General features: G+C 42.1%; 1 protein-coding gene and 1 long non-coding RNA gene across 4 annotated transcripts; one reads left to right on the top strand and one right to left on the bottom strand.

Annotated features, from left to right (window-relative positions):
• Positions 1-1,642: 1,642 nt before the first annotated feature.
• LOC106562846 (uncharacterized) lies at positions 1,643-4,367 on the bottom strand. Its single transcript, XR_014380673.1, has 4 exons — positions 3,998-4,367; positions 3,188-3,370; positions 3,040-3,110; positions 1,643-2,771 (listed from the first exon to the last, which is right to left on the bottom strand). It is a non-coding gene; the product is annotated as an uncharacterized LOC106562846 (long non-coding RNA).
• A 285-nt stretch (positions 4,368-4,652) lies between these two features.
• Positions 4,653-9,798, top strand: slc66a1 (solute carrier family 66 member 1). Of its 3 annotated transcripts, none has more exons than XR_001321045.3 (9): positions 4,653-4,786; positions 5,491-5,547; positions 5,826-6,032; positions 6,126-6,255; positions 6,481-6,568; positions 7,141-7,292; positions 7,416-7,508; positions 7,644-7,849; positions 8,164-9,798. XR_001321045.3 is itself a non-coding variant. In XM_014145742.3 (9 exons), the coding sequence occupies exons 3-9, from the start codon at positions 5,827-5,829 to the stop codon at positions 8,251-8,253; spliced, it is 945 nt and encodes a 314-aa protein (XP_014001217.1). In that variant the 5' UTR covers positions 4,655-4,786; positions 5,491-5,547; position 5,826; the 3' UTR covers positions 8,254-9,798. The 3 variants fall into 3 exon arrangements, 2 of the variants coding, with proteins under 2 accessions (XP_014001217.1, XP_014001218.1); XM_014145742.3 differs by having other exon boundaries at positions 4,655-4,786; positions 7,664-7,849; XM_014145743.3 differs by lacking the exon at positions 5,491-5,547 and having other exon boundaries at positions 4,675-4,786; positions 7,664-7,849.
• The last annotated feature ends 6,544 nt before the right edge of the window (positions 9,799-16,342 follow it).

Raw genomic sequence — 16,342 nt, 5'->3', positions numbered from 1 at the left:
TAATGGTATTGTGAGCTTCCATAGTTTCCCGGTCGATGTAACAGCGCTCAGAAAAAGGTGGTTGGTGGCAATACGTCGTGACAACTTTACTGTCACCAAACACACAAAGGTGTGTAGTACACATTTAATCGAAAGTGACGTTGAGGGAAAACATGGGGGCGACAATACCTAAAAAGAGGTGTTGTTCCTACTCTTCGCGTGGAACTGGCACATTCAAAAGAGACCTGATGTTTGGGAAAGAAGACTGAAACCTCCGACTGAGGAGGATGAGAACAAGGTGCGCTGCTTATGGACTGTGCCGTCTCTGATCCGGTCCAGACACATGATTACTATGCAGTCCCTGAACCCGCAGCCCTGAACATGACCCTAATGGCAAAACATGAGCACGTAAGAGAAATTGAAGAGCTTCGAGCCAAGCTGGAGAACTGACCGCCCAACACAGCTTTGGTCTACAGCGATTTGCTGGTTCTGACGAGGATATACGTTTTTACACAAGGTACAGTAATCATTTATTATCGAGCATTACTATTGTTTATTATTTACTATTAATTATTATTATCCCAAAGTCCATCTTACCTTTAAGAACATGTTCATTGTTATTTAAAACTAGGCTAGCATATCTTAGCATAAGAAGGCACATTGAATGTATGTTGTCTTTACATTAGTTTTCAGTTAACCCACCAAAATGCTCCCAGGTCGTTGCTGCAAATAAGATTTGGTTCTTAGTCCACTTCCCAGGTTAAATAACGGAACATTTAAAACAAATTCACTGCTGTGATGATAGCTGCTGTGACTTCATTAAATACTTAAGAGAATATTATTTGATCTTACTTTTTGTTATGGACCGAATATAAGGACTATATTGTACTAAAACGGTTTTCTTTACGTTCAGACACTGCCATCAATCGACGAGTTCTTCTTGTTTATGACTCGTCTGTCGCTGGGTCTGAAGCAGAAGGATTTGGCCCATCGGTTCAGCATCCACCAATCGACAGTGACACGGATTATCATCTCTCGGGCCAATTTACTCTACTGTCTGCTTGGATCAGCACGGATATGGATCCCCAAGGAAACCATCAAAGCCCACCTACCACCTGAGTTCAACGACTATCCATACACCCAGGTAGTGATCGACCGCACTGAACTCCTCTGCCAGACACCATCTTCACTACTACTGCAGAGTGAGGTGTTTTCTTCCTACAAGTCACACTGTACCTTTAAGGGCATGTTGGGAATGTCACCAAATGGAGCTGTCACTTTTGTGTCATGGTTGTATGCTGGATCTGTGAGTGACAAGGAGATCTTCAAGCAGTCTGGAATTATTTCCTTACTCACCCCTGACATGGCCATTATGGTGGATAAGGGCTTTCTCGTAGATGACATTGTTCCGTGCAAGGTCTACCGGCCAGCCTTTCTGTCAAGACGCACACAGATGCCAGCGCATGAGGTTAGGGAGACCCAATCCATTGCCAGGCTGAGAGTGCATGTTGAAAGAATGATCCGCAGAGTAAAGGAGCACAAGCTTTTTGACACAGTCATCCCCCTGACCATCTCAGGCAGCATCAACCAATTTTTTCCAGTGACGTGCCTGTTGGTCAACTATCAAAACGGACCTTTGGTCAGAGCATGGGCCAAGCCAGTGTAAATGAACATGTGTTTATTTGCTATCAACAAAATAATAAGTTGTTTATCTACGACATGTATCAGTCACTTGTGTTGTAGTGAATATCAGTTTGTGTGGAGCTTGTATTGTCTTTAATTAGGCAATGAGCTTAGGGGTGGAGGAATGAAATCAAGTAAACACAGAATAGCCAGAATGCAAGATTGAATACAATGTTAGAGATGTGTAATTGATTAACTGAACTGTTGAACATTTGCTGAAATACATTTTTTTAAACAAATCTATTCTACTATAGTTTTCTTCACAAGAACATCAATACTTATTTTTCATGAAACCACTAAACTTGGCACCCATGCAGGGGATCCATTCAGGTGCGAGATAGACACTTCTGCAAGTAGTGGTAAAAATAAGTGGTCAACCTTCTCTCTTATAGTTTTTGAAACCTGTAGATCTGTATATATCCTTTCAACTAGGATGTCCTCCTGTGCACGGATGACAAAGTTACACCAGCTACAACCTGTGAGAAGGATTTGACCTTGCACCTGCCAGTAGTAAGCATGAGATCTCTTCAACTTCAGCTCTCCATTCTGTATCTTAAGGTAAGGGCAGTCAACATAACTTGGTACATGTGGGCACTTGACCTCTAAGAGTCCAAAGTGTGGTCTCACACTGGGATCAAATATGATGCCATCTAGAGAGGATCCTAACCACGGAGCATCTGGGTTCACTACGAAGCCACACGGAAAGAAGTTAACATTCTTCAGTGTGCAGTACTCCTGTACAGCCACTGGCTCCATGGCTAGCCCCCTCTTCATCGCCATGGTCTGCATACCAGATCCCTTGAACATCCGCTCAGCTAGGTTGTCAGCTGAGGTCTCTCCCCGGACATGGCAAACCTCTCGGAAACGAGAGGATGTTATTCTAATTTTCCTGAGCTGATGCCATTCCGGGCTGCTGCTCTGCTCCCTTGTAGCAACCTGAACTTTGTGTGACATCTCGTAGGTTGTCTCTAATGCATTGACGTGGAACTGACATTTCCATTGTTGTCACAAGAGGGGAAGTAAGTAGAGAAAAGTTGGCATACGTTTCTGACACGGGGAGAAGGTCCATGTCAGGCATGTATCCATTGAGTGCTATGTAGAGAGAACTTCTGCAAAACATTTTAAAACCTTATCAGGTTGGAGAGATTACAATGACAAAGACTCATGTAAAGTTTCCAGAAACAGCACAAGCCTGAAAGTTCAAATAAAATGAATTAAAATACAGATTTATAGATTATATATTTCCCCCCAGTCTTTGTCCCAAAATGTGTCATTACATCGTAAAGACGCCGCTGTTTGTGCTTATCATCTGGATACAAAAACAATCACAAGAAAATGTTTTCTAAAATGTTTCCATTCTAGGAACCTCCAACTTACCTTATTCCATCAGCACACGAGTTTGTAGGTTTACGGAACTCTATCCCATCAACCGGACCTGGCTTCACACCCTAATTTAGAAGGATTTACTGTTACATAGGCTGAATACTTTTCAGGTGCATTTTTTTATGGATATTGATAGACTCACAAGTGTTCTTGGCTTGTGCCAACACTGTTCTGTGTCTGTGCAGCTGTGAACTGGTGGTGCAGCAGGAATGTTTAGTTGAGTCTGGTAAAGAAGGGCCACCAGATGATTGCACATAGCACTTCGTGCAACACTGGAGCAGTGGCTTTGGACCACTACCACTGGTACGGAGTGCTTCAACACCATCTGTGAAGATAAGTGTGATGAAAGACTGAAGTGAGAAACAAGAATGATGCGACCCATGAATAACAAACATAGTAGTGTCTAGTCTTCTTAAATAGGGGCTCATTTAACTATACAGGAATACATTGTGTCTCAGTAACACAATTACCAAACACTGCAGCAACAGATCTTTACCAAATAACCTGTTAAGTGGGCAATTCTAAATTGGGATTGGGACCCATCATTAATATCTATCTATTGATAAGATTAAACGTTGGCACTGTCTCCAACACATTTTGACCATGATGACGGTGTCTCACAGGGGATGTTTAACAAGGTCCCTAGTAGCTATCTATAACCTTTCCCTACTCTCATGGACCTGTGACAGGCAGCCCTCACGGTGATCTCCCCTGTCAATGTATCTTTGTTAGATACTGTGTAGAAGACATGAATAACAATTATTTTTAGCTAGCAAATATACCTAGCAAGCATAACTTAACCAAGCTAACGAAAATACACACATTCTCGGGTAGATTCTGTCAACGTTACATAATTTTACGAAGTAACTTGCTAGCTACAGTTAATAGTTAAATTAGCTAGCTAATGATTGTAGCTAGCTAACGTTATATCTGTCACTGACTTGGTACTCACCTTCATAGTTGTCTATGTAGCTTCCTATAACGGTATACATCTTGAACCCCTTTTCATTCTTGTTAGCTGGAGTCTCGGAGGCTGATTTAACAATTTGATGTACATCATTAATATTAATTTGAGGCAAGTCCTGAAAACACCTAGTAAAAAAACTGCGACATAGTGGTAATAACGTTATATCGTCGATAATAACTAGACTGACCGGAAATTGCCACGCCGGTAGGAAGTGTTAAGAACGTTCTATCATGGAATGTGCATAAGGGAAGGTTTCTTCTGACACATTGGTGCGGCTGGTTTCCGGGTTAAACTGGCGTGTGTTAAGGAGCGCGGTTAGGTGGGTCATGTTTCGGGCATGATTCCACCTTCGCCTCTCCCGTTGGGGAGTTGCAGCGATGAGAAAAGATCGAAAAGGGAGGGGGGGGTAAAATAAATAAACAAAAATCAGTGTCAGATGCATGTTTGTGACATAGTTGAACCCAGACCAAAATAGGCCATAGGGAAGGTATTTGGTAGAATAAACTGACATGATTTCAGAGCAGAGAGGAAGCAAGAGGGTTTGCTCCCGTCAAAATATGTCCCCGATAAGCAGACCTCCCGCCTTTGGAACAACAACTCCCATTTTTGGGGAGGAGACTACACCATCTCGTCATTATATACAGTTTCTCTGGATACGCATAGTTCTCTGCTGAGTCATCAGTCAGGTGAGCAGGGTCAGCTGACAACAGTGTTTAGATCGAAGACTCCCGCGAGCTGAGGCCGAGCAGTTTTTTTTTTAGCTTGTGTGTTGAGGTAAGCCATACTGTTCAAAATACACTAAATTTGTCACAATTTCATGGGAGTAATTGGCTACCTGTCGAGTCGTTTGCGTGCGATCGTTAGAATAGCTGGGAAATGTGCATGTTTCAGGCAGAAATATGCGGCCGCAGCGAACATCGGATGTACATGATAAATCTTAATTTTCACAGCTTTATGAAAAAATGTAAAGCCTGTAGATCTTCGAAGACCGTGGGGAGGGAGGCTTGCTGCACACTAATGACAGAATTGCCACGCAGATCGATGAGGCTAAGTAACGAGGACTGTTGATATCTGATGCGAACATGTGACATGTGGACACAGTTTACCGCTGTTCTGTAACTTCAAGTTTCAGGAGCTTGAGGACAATATTCATCGTGTCTGTCTATTTCAAGATGCATCCTAAATTCCAGAAACGTCCCCCACAAACGCAGGTTAACTAGTTCGAAATTATTATTTTATGCTGTGATTTGGACATTTTTAAAATGTAGTTGATTTGTTTTTGACCGGAGGTATACTACAAACATAATATCTACATTGAACTGTTACACATAAAATGAAGAATGAATACGTAATTTAATCGGATCTTTATGGTGTGGCTTCATCTGTCGTCCTAACTCCGCCTTTACTCTGACGTTGGAGATCATATTCCAATCAGTTCAGTTGAGCTAAATAGTTTTCTCCCTAACCTTTGCAAACAGACGTCTGAAAAAGGCATTGTGCCTCCTTGGACACATCAACAACCGCCCGAGAATCAGGTAAGATACTTAAAAAAAATGTTTGACCACAACCGTTGTCCTGGAAGACGTTTGAAGCAGAGCCAGCTGTAAAAACTCAGCGAGCAACATGTTTGTCCCCAGCTGAAAAGTCTTTATCAGTACAAACCGACTTCACTCTGAATTCCATAGCAGATAGTACATTTTGAGACTGAGCTATAAACAAGTTTTGTCAATAGAAAGAATAAGCGGCAACTTGTTGTTTATTTAGCTAGCTATATTGTTTAGCTTGTTCGTTTAACCCTTTCCCCTCTGCTTAGTATGAGCCTGAATATGGGGTCAGCTGATGGTGTCCTCAAGCGGGGGTCTTTTGGATGGAACACTGATGGAAACTTCAGCTCTGTATGCCCCAATGGATCGGTATGGGTTTGGGAAGGGCTGGGGGAATGTGCCCAGGACGCCAGGGACATGGCCAGTGTCATCCTGGGTCTACTGTCTATAGTGTGCTTCATGGTTTCTTCTCTGCCGTAAGTCTTGATTGGGAATACATTATTTCAGCCCATTTCCAAAGTATGGACAACACCTTTAGTCTTCTTATTTTGTTGTGTTCATGAATACAGGCAATACTACAGCTCTTGTAAGAGTGGGAATATGGACAGCGCCTTGTCCATTTGGTTTCTGTTGCTGTGGCTGGGGGGTGACTCCTGCAATCTTGTAGGCTCATTCTTAGCTGACCAGCTGCCACTACAGGTAAGTGATGGCTATTTGGGGTCAGTCAATATTTCTGAAATGCTTTCAATAACCATATAAATGTTTGTCAAGCATGAAAATAGAGGGATAAACTGAAATTGTCAACTCCCAAGATACTAATGAAAAGATGTTTTAATGTTACAAAAAAGTGTAATAATATGCATTTAAACTAGTATATCCCCTTGTCCGCCGCACTGACATGTCTCTCTCCCCCTTCTCATGCAGACATACACAGCAGTGTATTATGTCCTGGCTGACTTATTGATGCTGGGATTATACTTTTATTACCTATCTAAGCACAGGATGAATAACAGTGAGTTTTTGTCTGTTAATGTATTTGATCTCTCTATGAAATTAGCTGCTGTGAGATTTGTCTTGTCAATAATAAATCAAGGCCATTGGTCAGAGTACATTCCACGCATTGACTATTAACTGAGGCCTCTGTTCCACTGGGACCACAGTTTGTAATATACAGTATAACACATGCATGACAGAACAAGGTATGGCTTGTCCACATTGTTCTATGTTCTGCCCATGACGCAAATGTTCATTCCAGGATGCTGCAAGGTTTTTTTTATACATACAGTTGTTATTTAACAGTTCAGTGAACCTGACGGGTGTCAGGTTAGACTGCTGTAGCCTATACACAGAGGGTCCCCAGGATTAGTGTTGAGAAACAGACATTCATTACACAGGAGGAAGAATCATACAAAACTAGTGTGATGTCAGCAATACTACTCGTGATGTCAGCAATACTTTGCATCACCACCACCTTTTCTTATTTCGTTTCTTAATTGTTGTCACCGTGACCCTTTGTTGGATGACTTTGCTGAGGCGGCATCTACCAATATTGACAACTAATAGCTTTATTTTTCCTTTACCCAGACAGGTCGGTTCTAAATGTAGTTGGAGTAGTCTATATACTGGGCTTCTCTGCCAGCCTCGTTGCCTTACCTGGGTCAGGGTCCCAACAGGATGTGGTCCTCTCTGGGTTTAAGGGGCGGGCCTTGCTGTCAACCACTGTGGACAGTGTTAAGGTAAAATATGGGTTTTGTGTAATCAGTGCATGTTAATATAATTGATTTGTTGATTTTATTCCGGCCCCTGGCCAACCTTTTATCTGTCTGAGTGACATGCAGATGCTTTGTCTTTGTGTCCAGGCTTTCAGCACCAAGGAGATCATTGGGTTTACCATTGGCTCCATATCCTCAGTGCTCTACCTCTGCTCCAGACTGCCACAGATGCACACTAATGTGAGTCTTAAAAAGGGGAGTGGGGGGGTTGGTAAGGAAGTGAACGAGTACTGGATGGACAGATCATTTTTAAAGTGGAGGCAAACCTACCTGTGAAAGTTTTGCATGGATCTTTTTCTTTCTCGTTATATTTAGAATGTTTATGTCTCTGGTAGTACACAAGGAAGTCGACGGAGGGTGTGTCCTACTTCCTGTTTGCCCTGGTCATCCTGGGTAACACTACGTACGGCCTGAGTGTGCTGCTGAAGAACCCTGAGCAAGGCCAGGGAGAGGGGAGCTATGTCATCCACCACCTGCCCTGGCTCATTGGAAGCCTGGGCACCCTCTCTCTAGATGTCCTGGTATCCTTCTCATTAAAATGCCTGCTGGGCCTCTGGCCTCTCCACCAACATTTTTGCAATATCCAACGATTTGTTGTAATATTTTGTGTGCTTTGACATAACACTTTTGCTTTTGTATTGTATTACAATTACCCTAATGAACTTATCCAAATGCAACAGGTTCAGGTTTAAGTTTGATTAGTATTATCTAAGTACATTATCCTATATGCCAGCATGCTGTTGTTGGAATGTGTTTCCTTTCTATTATCTAAAAGTTTGACTGTTATTATTTGAATTTTTTTCAACTTCATGAATTCCTTGACTCTCTGCTTCAGATCTCCGTACAGTTCCTGATATACCGCAATAATGCCCCTCTGGAGTTGGAATCGCAGCATGATGAGAGAGCTCCTCTGCTGGACAAATGAAACTTCTCCCTTTGTGCTGGATCTAGCAGTTCAGACAATTATCCCCACCCAATAGACTCTCACTCACATTCCTAACCACTAAATTCAGAACTTTTTGACAAACACAGGAAATCCCTTTTCACTGTATTGTTATTTATGTGTTATGAGAAAGATGCGACTTTGTTAATTGGGATTCAGCTGTAGTTTACTTTAACTGTTCTTAATTGCTCTTAAACTTTTTGTGAAGGACCTTCCAACCATCTAAATACTTCTAGTATTTCAAATTTGTTAAAAACCTGTCCTGACAATCATGACACTACTACTGGTCACTACATGGAACCCTCTCGTTGTCGTATTAGAATAGTCTTGTTGTTGTATTTCAGAAGTGATTGACAAAACATTTTTTTTTTGCAGATCACTTCATGTCTTTTGTATACAGAGACATGAATCTTAGTGTCTTGACATGTTCATGTGGATTTATTGTAACTTCATTAAAGTGTAAATGTCTGAAGTACTGTACTTAATTTATTTGATCGTTTACATCAATTGCCTTTAAGCATTTTTGAATTGTACATTTTAATTTATGTACTTTTTGTTGACTACTTTTTTGGGGGTATGGTATCCGGTCTGGAGACTTGACCTCATGTTTGTTCAGTGTAAGCACAGAGTAACGATGCTCACTGAAGGTTTCTGTTGCTGGAAGGGTCCTGTTTCTTTCTTAGTCTGTTCCCTACCAAATGGTGTTGCATCAGTACTGAAATACACAGGAAGGATTTAAGATTTTATCACGTTGATAATGTCTCATTCCCCACTTACTACTACATTTAAGCAGGAAAAAGACAATGTTCTAAAGAAATTAGTTGTGGGAATGTCATTCATTTTGATAAATGTTTTGTTTCACTAACACACTCAATAGGACACATAAATCATGCTTTTAAATAACTGAATTTGTATGGAGCCCTGCTGTCATTTGGCCAGTGTACCTGATCTTTAGTATGTTAAATATGCTGGGAACATGTTGTTTTCCGCCTTCCATATCCAGCACATACTGTTTTTGACTGGACTCCAAGATTGTATAATAAAATTCATGAAAAATAATTTCACATGTTTAATTCTAATGGGAATTTTAATGTTTGTGCTCTTTAATATATGTGTTCTATTCATGTACTGTTCTATAAACCAATTTCTGTGTTCATGCAAGTGGCTGACTACAAATCACTTATCGGTAGCTGCAATTCGGCAGTACGCCCAGATCGTGTTTTGAGAAAGAATGAACGTGTTTTGAGAACACCAAAGTTATCTCAGTTTTAAGGTCTCGGCTGGGCGAGAAAGACGCCTTGTGTGGTGTTGGTCTATCACGTTATGAAACTATTGGTCGGTCACATGAATGAAATAAAACGGTAATGATTAATTATGCTAAATCATGCAATATAACTTGTCTGTGTATATAAGACAACTGCTGGGACTGCCCAGGGAGAGCTCCTGATTGACATGTACTATGGTGCATTGAGTTGGTTGGAACCTCTCCAGCCAGCTGACAATAAACAATGATTCATTTAAGATTGACCTCAAGTGTCCCTGTGTAAGAATTTTTCCACAACACAGTGCATTCGGAAAGTATTCAGACCCTTCAGGCCCACCCATGTGAAATCCATAGATTAGGGTTTAATGAATTTATTTCAATTTACTTGTTTCCTTATATGAACTGTAACTCGGTAAAATCGGCAATTGTTGGGTTTATATTTTCAGTATAGTTCCTATTTGTCCGTTTTGTAACATTAAATCAACACATTTTACAAAATAACTCATTTACATTTTTAGGCTGTTACTAGTATAACTTCACATAATAATATCCTAGGCATTAAGAATATTTTTGTTTCAGAACACTAGATCACTTTTGTTCCTGGTTCTGTTTCCGTTCCTCAAATGTTAGTCTTTTTCGGTACACTGAACCAATTCCAACCCCTGATTTCAATAGTACCATGCAGAGTCATGTATAGAGTCATACATATAGTGCATTCAGAAAGTTTTCTCACCCCTTGACTTTATCCACATTTTGTTGTGTTACAGCCTGAATTAAACATTTATTAAATAAAGATTTTTGGTCACTGGCCTACACACGATACCCCATAATGTCAAGGTGGTATTCTGTTTTTTTTATATTTTTTATTTTTTTTACAAATGTATAAAAAATGTAAAGCTGAAATGTCTTGAGTCAATAAGTATTCAAGCCCTTGGTTATGGAAAGCCTAAATACGTTCAGGAGTAAACATTTGCTTAACAAGTCGCTTGAGTTGCATGGACTCACTCTGTGTGCAATAATAATGTTTAACATGATTTTTGAATGACTACCTCATCCCTGTACCCCACACATACAATTATCTGTAAAAGGTTCCTCAGTTGAGCAGTGAATTTCAAATAGATTCAACCACAATGACCAGGGAGGTTTACCAATGCTTCACAAAGAAAGGGTAAAAATGGGTAAAAGTTTGACAATTTTCCTGTCCTGCTAAGCATTCATAATGTAATCAGTACTTTGTGTGTCAGGGAAAATGTATGGAGTAAAGAGTACATTATTTTATTTAGGAATGTAGAGAAGTAAAAGTAAAAGTTGTCAGAAATATAAATAGTAAAGTACAGCTACAAAAAAAAATTACTTATGTAATGCTTTAAAGTATTACTTAAGAAGTTTACACCACTGATGATGTTTACTCAGCTTCATGATATGCCACACCTGTCAGGTGGATGGATCATCTTGACAAAGGATAAAATGCTCACTAACAGGGATGTAAACATATTTGTGCACAGAATTTGAGAGAAATACGCTTTTTGTGAGTATGGAAATTTTCTGGAATCTTTTATTTCAGCTCATGAAACATGGGACCGATGAAACATGGGACGAAAGTACTCATTACATTTTGAATGCTTATCAAGAGAACATCCCTGTTCATCCGTACTGCCTCTGATCTAGTGGACTAACTGAACACATGCTTAGTTTGTAAATTATGTCTGAGTGTTGGAGTGTGCCCCTGCATTGCAATCTACTTTGCTTAATGTAAGGAATTTGAAATGTTTTATACTTTTACTTTGATACTTAAGTATATTTAAAACCAAATACTTTTGGACTTTTACTCAAGTAGTATTTTACTGGGTGACTTTTAATTTAGTCTTTTTCTATTAAGGTATCTTTACTTTTACTCAAGTATGACAACTGGGTACTATTTCCACCACTGTCCAAAACATGCATCTTGTTTGCAACAAGCCACTAAAGTAATACTGCAAAAAAAAATGCGGCAGAGCAATTAACAGAGCAATTAAGTGTTATGTTTGAGGCAAATCCAATACAACACATTACTGAATACCACTCTCCCAGTTTTCAAGCATGGTGGTGGCTGCATCATGTTATGGGTATGCATGTAATCATTAAGGACTGGGGAGTTTTTCAGAACTAAAAAAAGAAAGGAATGGAGCGAAGTACAAACAAAATCCTAAAGGAAAACCTTGTTCAGTCTGCTTTCCACCAGACTCTGGGAGATGCATTTACCTTTCAGCAGGACAATACTCCAAATCACAACGCCAAATCTACACTGGAGTTGCTTACCAAGAAGACAGTGAATGCTCCCGAGTGGCCAAGAAAATCTAGGGCAAGACCAGAAAAGGGTTGTCTAGCAATGATCAACAACCAATTTGCCAGATCTTGAAGAATTTTTTAAAGAATAATGGGCAAATGTTGCAATATCCAGGAGTGGAAAGCTCTTAGAGACTTACCCAAAAATACTCACAGCTGAAATCGCTGCCAAAGGTGCTTCTACAAAGTATTGACTCAGTAGTGTGAATACTTATGTAAATCAGATATTTCTGTATTTTATTTTTTATAAATTTGCAAACATTTCTAAAAAACTGTTTTCTCTTTGTCGTTATGGGATATTGTGTGTAGTTTGATGAGGAGAAAAAATGATTGCATCCATTTTAGAATAAAGCTGTAACGCAACAAAATGTGGAAATAGTCAAGGGGTCTGAATACTTTCAGAATGTACTGCATATAGTTGTGCCAATGCAGTTTCTGTCTGAACGTTCCGAGAGCACCACTTTCTCCTCCATATCCATTGCTAAGTGATAATTGACACTTCTGTGTTGCTCTGTTTATTTCTGATAGTTTTTAAAACCTATGAAGGTGTCCATTGAAAGCATATACAGTGCCTTGGAAAAGTATTCATCCCCCTTGGCGTTTTTCCTATTTTGTTGTATTACAACCTGTCATTTAAATTGATTTTTATTTGGATTTCATGTAATGGACATAGTCAAAATAGTCCAAATTGGTGAAGTGAAATGAAAAAATTACTTGTTTCAAAAATTCAAAAATACACCTGTTCTGAAAGGCCCCAAAGTCTGCAACACCACTAAGCAAGGGGCACCACAAAGCAAGCGGCGCCATGAAGACCAAGGAGCTCTCCAAACAGGTTAGGAACAAAGTTGTGGAGAAGTACAGATCAGGGTTGGGTTATAAAAAAATATTTGAAAGTTTGAACATCCCACAGAGCCTATTAAATCCATTATTCAGAAATGGAAAGAATATGGCAACACAACAAACCTGCCAAGAGAGGGCCGCCCACTAAAACTCAGAGAGGCAACAAAGACACCAAATATAACCCTGAAGGAGCTGCAAAGCTCCACAGCGGAGATTGGAGTCTCTGTTCATATGATAATTTTAAGCCGTACACTCCACAGAGCTGAGCTTTACAGAAGAGTGGCCAGAAAAAAAAGGCAAAAGGCATGTGGGAGACTCCTCAAACATATGGAAGAAGGTACTCTGGACAGATGAGACTAAAATTAAGCTTTTTGGCCATCAAGGAAAACGCAATGTCTGGCGCAATCCCAACACCTCTCATCACCCCGAGAACACCATCCCCACAGTGAAGCATGGTGGTGGCAGCATCATGCTGTGGGAATGTTTTTCATCGGTAGGAACTGGGAAACTGGTCAGAATTGAAGAAATGATGGATGGCGCTAAATACAGGGAAATTCTTGAGGGAAACCTGTTTCAGTCTTCCAGAGATTTGAGACTGGGACGGAGGTTTATCTTCCAGCAGGACAATGATCCTAAGCATACTGCTAAAGCAACACTCGAGTGGTTTAAGCCCAGACCTCAATCCAATTGAGAATCTGTGGTATGACTTAAAGATTGTTGTACACCAGCGGAACCCATCCAACTCGAAGGAGCTGGAGCAGGTTTGTCTTGAAGAATGGGCAAAAATCCCAGTGGCTAGATGTGCCAAGCTTATAGAGACACACCCCAAGAGACTTGCAACTGTAATTGCTACAAAAGGTGGCTCTACAAAGTATTGACTTTTGGGGGTGAATGGTTATGCACGCTCAAGTTTTCTGTTTTTTTGTCTTATTTGTTTTTTGTTTCACAATAAAACATATTTTGCATCTTCAAAGTGGAAGGCATGTTGTGTAAATCAAATGATACAAACCCCCCAAAAATCTATTTTAATTCCAGGTGTAAGGCAACAAAATAGTAAAAATGCAAAGGGGGTGAATACTTTCGGAAGCCACTGTATGCAATTTGTTGACACCACTACAAAGTAGAGACTTGGATACACATGATCCAAAATGCTAATCAATAAAAATGTCTGTTAAATTCGCTGCTGTAACTTTTATTGAACACATAAAGAAAAACAAGAAAACAAATGAACGACAAACAGTCTTGCAGGCTAAACACAGCAATGCAAAAACAACTTCCCACAAAGGACAGGTGAAAACATGGCTACATAAGTATGACTCCCAATCAGCAACACCGATATACAGCTGTTCCTGATTGAGAGCCATACCAGGCCAACACAAAGAAATACACAACATAGATAGAGCATAGAAATACAAACATAGAACATAACCAAAAACCCCGGAATACTCTAAACAAACACCCCTCTACATAAACACATATACCAACAAACCGAACCACATAAAACAAACACCCCCTGCCACGTCCTGACCAAACTACAATAACAAATAACCCCTTTCCTGGTCAGGACGTGACAGTACCCCCCCTCAAAGGTGCAGACCCCGGATGCACCTCACGAAAACTAACCACAAAAATAAACCCCCCAAACTAAAGGGAGGGAAGGGAGGGTGGCAACCGTCACCGACGGTTCCCGTGCTACACCCCCCCTCCCCAATCCTCCTACTGTGGAGGTGGCTCAGGCTCTGGCCTTAGTCCCCCACCTAACCAGTCCACCCCCGCTGAATACCTCGGGCTGAAGCGCGTCACTGTAGACCTCGGGCTGAAGCGCGTCGCTGTAGACCTCGAACTGTAGGGCCGACTCTGGGAGCTCCGGACTGTAGGGCCGACTCTGGGAGCTCCGGACTGTAGGGCCGACTCTGGGAGCTCCGGACTGTAGGGCCGACTCTCTCGGTTCCGGACTGTGGGCCGTCTCTCTACGGGGCACCGTCGCCGGACGCTCTGGACGGGGCACCGTCACCGGACACTCTGGACGAGGCACCGTCGCCGGACACTCTGGACGAGGCACCGTCGCCGGACACTCTGGACGAGGCACCGTCGCCGGACACTCTGGACGAGGCACCGTCGCCGGACACTCTGGACGAGGCACTGTTGTCGGAAGGCCTGATGCGTGGGGCTGGTACTGGAGGTACCAGACTGGAGACACGCACCCCAAGGCTAGTGCGAGGAGTAGGAACAGGACGAGTTGGACTGGGTTGACGCACTGAAGGCCTGGTGCGTGGTGCTGGCTTTGGAGACGCCAGACTGGATACACGCACCTCAGGGCTGGTGCGAGGAGCGGGAACAGGATACACTAGGCCGTGAAGGCGCACTGGCGGTCTCGAGCGCAGTACTGGCACCACCCTTACTGGCTGGATGCCCGCTTCCCCCTGGCAAATGCGGGCGCTGGCACCGCATACACCGGCCTGTGAATGCTCGGCCTCGACACCGTGCGCATCACCCCATAGCACGGGGCCTGACCAGTAACATGCTGCCTCCGGTAAGCATGGGGAGTTGGCTTGGGGCTTAACCCTGGCCCAGCCAAACTATCCGTGTGCCCCCCCCCAAAAAAAATTATTGGGGCTGCCTCTCGGGCTTAAATCTCGTATTTTCACATCACCAACATTTAGAGAATGAATGCGCTAACATTGCCGAACTCTCTCTCTATATATATGGCTCTGGTATTATATATTTCACCATATTTATCCAACTGTAACCTTGACTTTATCCCATGTACACTCAACCTTAATTAATCATGTCACGTGCAGATCAGGCCCTATTCCTGACCTCTGACCTTTCCACTCCACACTCTGGTAGACCCTGGGGGAGCCTGGTAGACCTGTCACTGGAGCTAATGTTCCTGGAATACACAGCTATGTTGTTTCTCTTCATTAGTGGAGGTATTCTTATACTGTCATGTTAGTGAAGAAAACGAGCGATGGAATTCGGACCCCGGGAAACCCTCCTCTCACTCACTCACTCACTCACTCACTCACTCACTCACTCACTCACTCACTCACTCACTCACTCACTCACTCACTCACTCACTCACTCGCTCACTCGCACACACGCACACACACACACACACGTTTTCCCTCTCACACACATACACACACATATAAGTGACATTGAGGGCCCACCCAGAGAGGAAGGAAAGGTCAGAACAAAACTATCACGATGGGTTCATTGAGAAGATGAACTGTGTGGGGGGCTGATATCGTACAGTGACATTGAGGGAGTAGGAGTATGTGTGCGTGTAGTCGTCGTCGGTTGTGAAACTGAGGTTGTGTTCCTAGGCAGTCCCAGGCTTCTTACGGAGGGCAGCAGGAAAAGCCAGAGATAGCGGGCCATCATCCATCACCGGGATGAACAAGAAGCTGTTTATAAACACACAATGCTGGGAATGTCTTAATGAGCCTGCTCTTTCTCACTGCAGGGCCATGGCCCACACCATCACATCCACTTTCCCCTCCGTTCTTCATTATGGTGCTCCACATACTTCATTTACATCCCTCTATGCTCTCTAATTTCACACAATGCAATTCATTGAGGGAGGTAGCAATTACAACTTCAGCTATCACCTCATGCCGTAGGCCAAAGCAAGGTGTG

The sequence above is a fragment of the Salmo salar genome, chromosome 15 (assembly GCF_965601325.2).
Source record: "Salmo salar chromosome 15, fSalSal1, whole genome shotgun sequence".
Lineage (NCBI taxonomy): Eukaryota > Metazoa > Chordata > Actinopteri > Salmoniformes > Salmonidae > Salmo > Salmo salar.
This window is presented reverse-complemented; position numbering and strand designations above follow the sequence as displayed.